Source organism: Arachis ipaensis, chromosome B10 (genome assembly GCF_000816755.2).
Source record: "Arachis ipaensis cultivar K30076 chromosome B10, Araip1.1, whole genome shotgun sequence".
Taxonomy (NCBI): domain Eukaryota; kingdom Viridiplantae; phylum Streptophyta; class Magnoliopsida; order Fabales; family Fabaceae; genus Arachis; species Arachis ipaensis.
In genome coordinates, this window is record NC_029794.2 from 5,601,423 (window position 1) to 5,606,970 (window position 5,548).

At 34.0% G+C, this 5,548-nt stretch overlaps 2 protein-coding genes and 1 long non-coding RNA gene across 3 annotated transcripts in view; 1 reads left to right on the forward strand and 2 right to left on the reverse strand.

Moving 5' to 3' along the window:
- Positions 1–1,095, forward strand: part of LOC107622250 (ubiquitin thioesterase otubain-like) — a gene marked incomplete in the record, with an annotated part of 2,658 nt that extends 1,563 nt beyond the window's left edge. Inside the window, 3 exon segments of the mRNA XM_021114858.1 lie at positions 180–229; positions 312–412; positions 594–1,095. Of these exon segments, the coding sequence (XP_020970517.1) occupies positions 180–229; positions 312–412; positions 594–857 (415 nt within the window).
- The window catches only part of LOC110268537, a 12,647-nt gene that overhangs the window by 527 nt on the left and 6,572 nt on the right, over positions 1–5,548 (reverse strand). The window contains exon 3 of the long non-coding RNA XR_002356625.1: positions 3,942–3,948. This is a non-coding gene — a long non-coding RNA (uncharacterized LOC110268537). The remainder of the gene's footprint in view (positions 1–3,941; positions 3,949–5,548) is intronic.
- Positions 2,145–2,715, reverse strand: LOC107622252 (calcium-binding protein PBP1). Its single transcript, XM_016324127.2, has one exon. It carries the CDS (start codon positions 2,651–2,653, stop codon positions 2,309–2,311), a length of 345 nt encoding a protein of 114 aa, XP_016179613.1. The 5' UTR covers positions 2,654–2,715; the 3' UTR covers positions 2,145–2,308.

The window sequence follows — 5,548 nt, forward strand, 5'->3', positions numbered from 1 at the left end:
GTTTAAGTTTTTCTTTCCTTCCCCATGAATTAGCATTGACTATCATAAGTTGGAAGTACATGTTCCACAAAATATCTAATTATGTTCTTTTGCTATTTTTCTGGATTTGGTTTTCCTTTTTCTGTTTCTTTTCTCTCTTTTCCTTCGGGTTTTGTCTGAATAAACTTTTATGATTACAGTCATGAAGAACTTGTTTCTAGATGCCGAGATCCATCAGTTTCTGATTATGGTGAGTGACTTGCAAGTTGCAACACCCCCCCGAAATACCTTAATCTCATTTGTCTTATCTCTTGACGAATTTGTTTGTTTAGTTGTAATGTTCTTCAGATTTGTTACCTCTGCTGAGATACAAAAGCGCTCAGTGTTTTTTGAACCTTTCATAATGGGTCTGACTAATACTACAGTCGAGCAGGTTTGTTCAACATAGAATTATTCTACCCCTCCAAAAGCTGCTTGTAAATTTAATATCTTAAAAAATGATGTACAATTACTTCTTTTGTTGAATAATTTTGCTTGGTCTCCTTCTTAGGATTTTTTTTCCCCAATTTTATTCATATGATTATCAATCTCTCACATTATATCTTGTGGTTTAGTTTTGCAAATCATCGGTTGAACCAATGGGTGAAGAGAGCGACCATGTGCAGATCACTGCCCTTTCTGATGCATTGGGTGTTCCAATCCGTGTTGTGTATCTTGACCGCAGTTCTTGCGATACTGGAGGTGTCAGCGTAAATCATCACGATTTCATGCCAGCTGCCAGTGATCTCCCAAATGCTAGTGTTAGCGATGGAAAGAATAATCCATTCATCACGTTGCTATATCGCCCTGGTCACTATGATATCCTCTATCCAAAATGAGAGCCTACTCAGGAAGATCTCCAGTTACACTTTTTGGTGGTGTTTTGGAGCCGCAACAGCTCTGCACTGAGCTATGCTACTAAGAACGGTCTTAGTCTTGTAACTTTGTTAATGTTGAATGGTCAATTTGTCTAGAAGTTTCATCTGTTTAGTACTGATTAACCAGCACAAAGTACATTAGCATCAATGCTCTAATAATCAAAACTCACTTTGATGCGTGTTACACGTTGGCATGGCTCCTTGCAGCTTCCTTGTATTATCTCGTTGCTGCTGCTTCCAATCTTTGCATGTGTGCCCATCTTTCACCGTAATGCTTCACTAGTAATTAATTCGTAATAACCCTGCAATGTTTATGGATAATCATGAGGTACTATATATATGGTTTTCTGTTTATTATTGTTTTGGTCAAAAGATTCAATTTTATTGATTGATAATATCATGCAACAAGAGAAGCGAGTATTACAGTAAGATTTGCAGACATGCGTGAGAAGCTATCGCCATGTTACAGTGTTGGCTTTCTATATTGCCAGATCTGAGTTAGCCTCGCTTATTTTCACAGTACAATATAAACGTTGTTAACAGAAAATCAATGTTATACATCAATCACATATCATGCAAACGAGAGATAAGGAGGAGGGTAGTTTTTAAAAGAGGGAGCTAGTCCTTAAATAGATTAACACAAAGTTCTCATGGAGCTTGCAAATTTGTTTAGACAATATTGGCTTAAATCACTTTTTTACACAGCACCAAACTTTAGAGGTTCAGTATAATTGAGTTTTGTCCGTAGTAAACATGTAGCGAATCTCCAATCATTAAATAAGACATACGGATATTGTTAGCGGTGGTTTGAAGATATTGGTTAAGAGACTAAAAGAATAGAATTTTAGTTTGGGGGACAAAAATGGAGCTGAAGTTATTGCGGATAAACTTTGTGACATGTATAATTTTACAAATTAAATTCACTCATGAAAATGTTCATCATATCTGTATCTTTCAATCAAACATTCCCTTAATTGAAAAGGCCAGCAAATCTTATAGCAGTGTAAATGTGCTTTGATTTGGAAAGTCATCATCTAGCTTCGGTCCATACTTGTGATTCTTCATTCAAGAAAACTAGTGTAAATGTGTTTTGATTTCCAAGTGTATGAACAAGTGAAATTTCAGTACTTTAAATTTCTAAAATCTAAGATTTAGACGTGCATAAGCCTCATTGACCAAGTTGTTGCTTCCATGTTTCAAATTCTTAAATGTTAATAATGTGTTTACCTACCTTGTTTGATTGCTTTGTCAGCAAGACACAGGAAATTGAAGTCTGATTGGTGAAGAAACTCAGTTACAACTCTGCAATTACAAAGTACAGAAACAGCCCCAGAAAAATATAGGGAAATAAGAAGCTTATAACACAACAGAGGGAGCTGAAACTGAAAGAGCAAAATCAAAAGAGTTTTTTTCTAATGGGCACTAAAAATGGCTTCCTCCAAAAGTTGCTTAGAGTTATTCATCAAAGCAGGGCTCAACCTGAACATGAGCGTGCAGAACTCCATCTCATCAAGAGCACCATCTCCATCAAGATCACCTTCTCTCAGCATGCTCATTATCTCATCATCACTCATCCCTTCCAACCCAAGCAATGCAGAGTTCCTCTTGAGGCTCTCAAATGTGATCACTTTCTTCTCTCTGTCCATCAACAACTGGAACCCATTTGTCAGCTCCTTCATGAACCCTTCAGTCCCCAGTTTCTCCACCATTGCCGGGAAGTAGTCCTCGAAAACCACCGTGTTCCTCTTCGATCCCATTGACCACCACAATAACTATATATATCAAGTAATGAGAAGTGAGAACAATGCAGTAGAAGGATTATTAAGAGCGTTTATATAGTTAGACACGGAGAATAAACGAACTATGAAGGAAGAGTAAGTGATGAGAACTGAGAAGTTGACAATTCAAGTACAGATAAGAGTGGATTTCTCTTGAAAGCGACATTCACTCAGACACCAAAACCTTTTCCCTTCAACAAATATTTTCTTATTATGCATTCAAAACTTTAAATATATATTAGAATAAATTACCATTTGTACCCATAAAAAATGCAAAACACTGACAAATGTACCCATATAAAAATAAAACGACCATTGTAATCACGGAAGATGGCAAGAGTACTCAGACGTTGGTTACCTAATTGGTCCGTTAAAAGTAATCTCCTGTGTTACAATTGTCATTTTATTCTTATATAGGTACATTTGTCAAAGTGTTTGTATCTTTCATGAATACAAATGATAATTTATTCATATTTATTAATCATTTTAAGAAATAAAAATGAAAAAAGGTGTTACTCTTTCGTGGAAGGTGCCTGGGAAGCTCTATAGTGTGCCCAAGGGATGGTACAAAACACTCATCATCACTCATCACTCATGACACANAATATACTAAATAATTTTTTTCCATCTTAATACTGCACTTCTTACAAGTCTAAGTATTATGTTACTTTCCTCACACTATGACTATTGTTCCTTAATTACCAAATCCAGACGCCAAAAGCAAACAAAAATAAGCAGCGTAAGATACGAAAACGAAGATGCCATGATGTAGCTACATAATCCAGAGAGTTGACCCACATATAATTAATACCATGAGCGCCAAGTCTTTTTTTGTGGTTCCTTCCCCCTCACAATTGTCAATTTCCCATTTAATTCTCTATCCATGAATCATTTTATATGTACTATGTGTTTGGATTTTGTTTAACAATATTCATCACAACACGAAAATAGGATCAAAGAACAATTAAAACACTCAATAGGTTCGCAATTACCTTCTCAATTGTTGATAACAAAAGCAGATATATTTCCTATATATGTCAACGGTGCTAGGTATAACATATTTATTAAAATAAGTTAAATAATACATATATTTTTATACAAATATATAATGACTAATTTTAGTACTAAAAAATGATGTTTATTTTACAATAAAAAATTGATTAATATTAATTAATTAAAAATGGATTCATGTACTAATTCTTATATAAAATATCTTACACTTTTTTTTTTTACCAAAGATAGGAGACTATACCAGTTGAGTTATTACTCATTGGCTAAATTTTGAAAGATAGGAGACTCGAATCCGCAACCTCTTAATTGAGTATGAGGAGTCTATGCCATTTGAGCTATTATTCATTATAAAATATCTTACACTTACCACGCATAATAAAGACAAATTAATCCGTCTTTTTCACTGTTATTTTTACATTAATATTTAATAGAGAGTGCTAAGTTGTAGTCTCATTTATTATCATTAACAAATACTGTGTTTATGTCTTTGTCTATTTATAGTATTTTTCACTTTTGTAGGATTGACATAGTTTTGGTTTGGAAAGGAGTGATTAAACCTTTATTGTACATTGTTTGGTAATGGTAATGGTAATGGTTCCATGCCTTGTGAGTTCAGTGTTGAGTCTCATCATTATAAGAGCAATAAAATTACAAGGCGCAAAGTACCTAGGGAAGGTGCCGAAATCTTCTAGCTTTTTGGATCATGTAAAGAAAAAGAACAAAGGGGTTATGTCATAGAAATTTCATGTAGTTTTCGAGAGTTTGGAGTTAAGTGTGTTGTTTGAACTGATTCTGTCTTTCATCGTTTGGACTCTGCAGTTATGTGGTTTCTATGAAACATGGTTTGCTATAAAGTATGCACTACACTCATTGCTATGTGACAGATCTTTGTCCTATTGTGGGTCCTATTTTCATCTTCAAAAATAAAACCCAACATTTATACATCACAATTCAAATTATTCATGCCTGTTTATTTAAAAAGCATCCATGCACATCTAGGATAATATAATCAGAATTTCTGATATAATTATGAAATAAAATGAAATTGTATAACCATTTATTTATTAGAGAGATTGTGACTATACAACCATAGTAAGGCCAAGACTTCTGTTTGAAATGAAATGATGGATAATGACCAATGAAACAATAATGACATTTATAATTGTACTCTCTAATGAGCATTAAATCATGCAATTGAGTAGCAACTTGCAATGTAAGATCATTTCAATTTTCAACCGACACTTTCCTAGTGTGATTATTGTGCATTAGATGCAAAATTAAATGAGAATCATGCTTTAAACTATAGTCACAAAGTTTTAGACTCCTAATTATCTTCTGGGGCTAACTTCTACTAATACAGAACCCTTATTCCATGTGCAATATTTGGACTCTTAGGAAGGAGATGCTTATGTTTGTCAGATTTCCAACACTGTAAAAGATGCCCGAAAGTTCGTAGCAGAAGCTAAATAGGGAATCTAGGTCAATTTTAAAATTTGACTTTGGAAGCTAGCTTTAACTTTGTTCATTAAAAGCCTACCAACAAAGTGAGTCTGAGTCTCACTTTGGCTCGGTATCCATAAATGAAGCTCAATTAGCCCCACATCGGTTAAGCTTGTTGGGTGGAAAGAAATAAAAAACTATGTTAAAGGATGAATCTTCCATATATCTATTATTAGCGAAAAGCAACAACAACAATCTAATGATGAAAAAGGCTAATTGATTCCTATGAAAAATCTCTTGAACAGTGCAAATAGTTAGTGTGAGTTTCCTTTTCCTAATTCCCAGAAAACACAGGATTTATTTATTTATTTTTTCCTTGAAAAGTATAAGAAAAATATTCCAAGAAACTTAGACCCCGGAAAT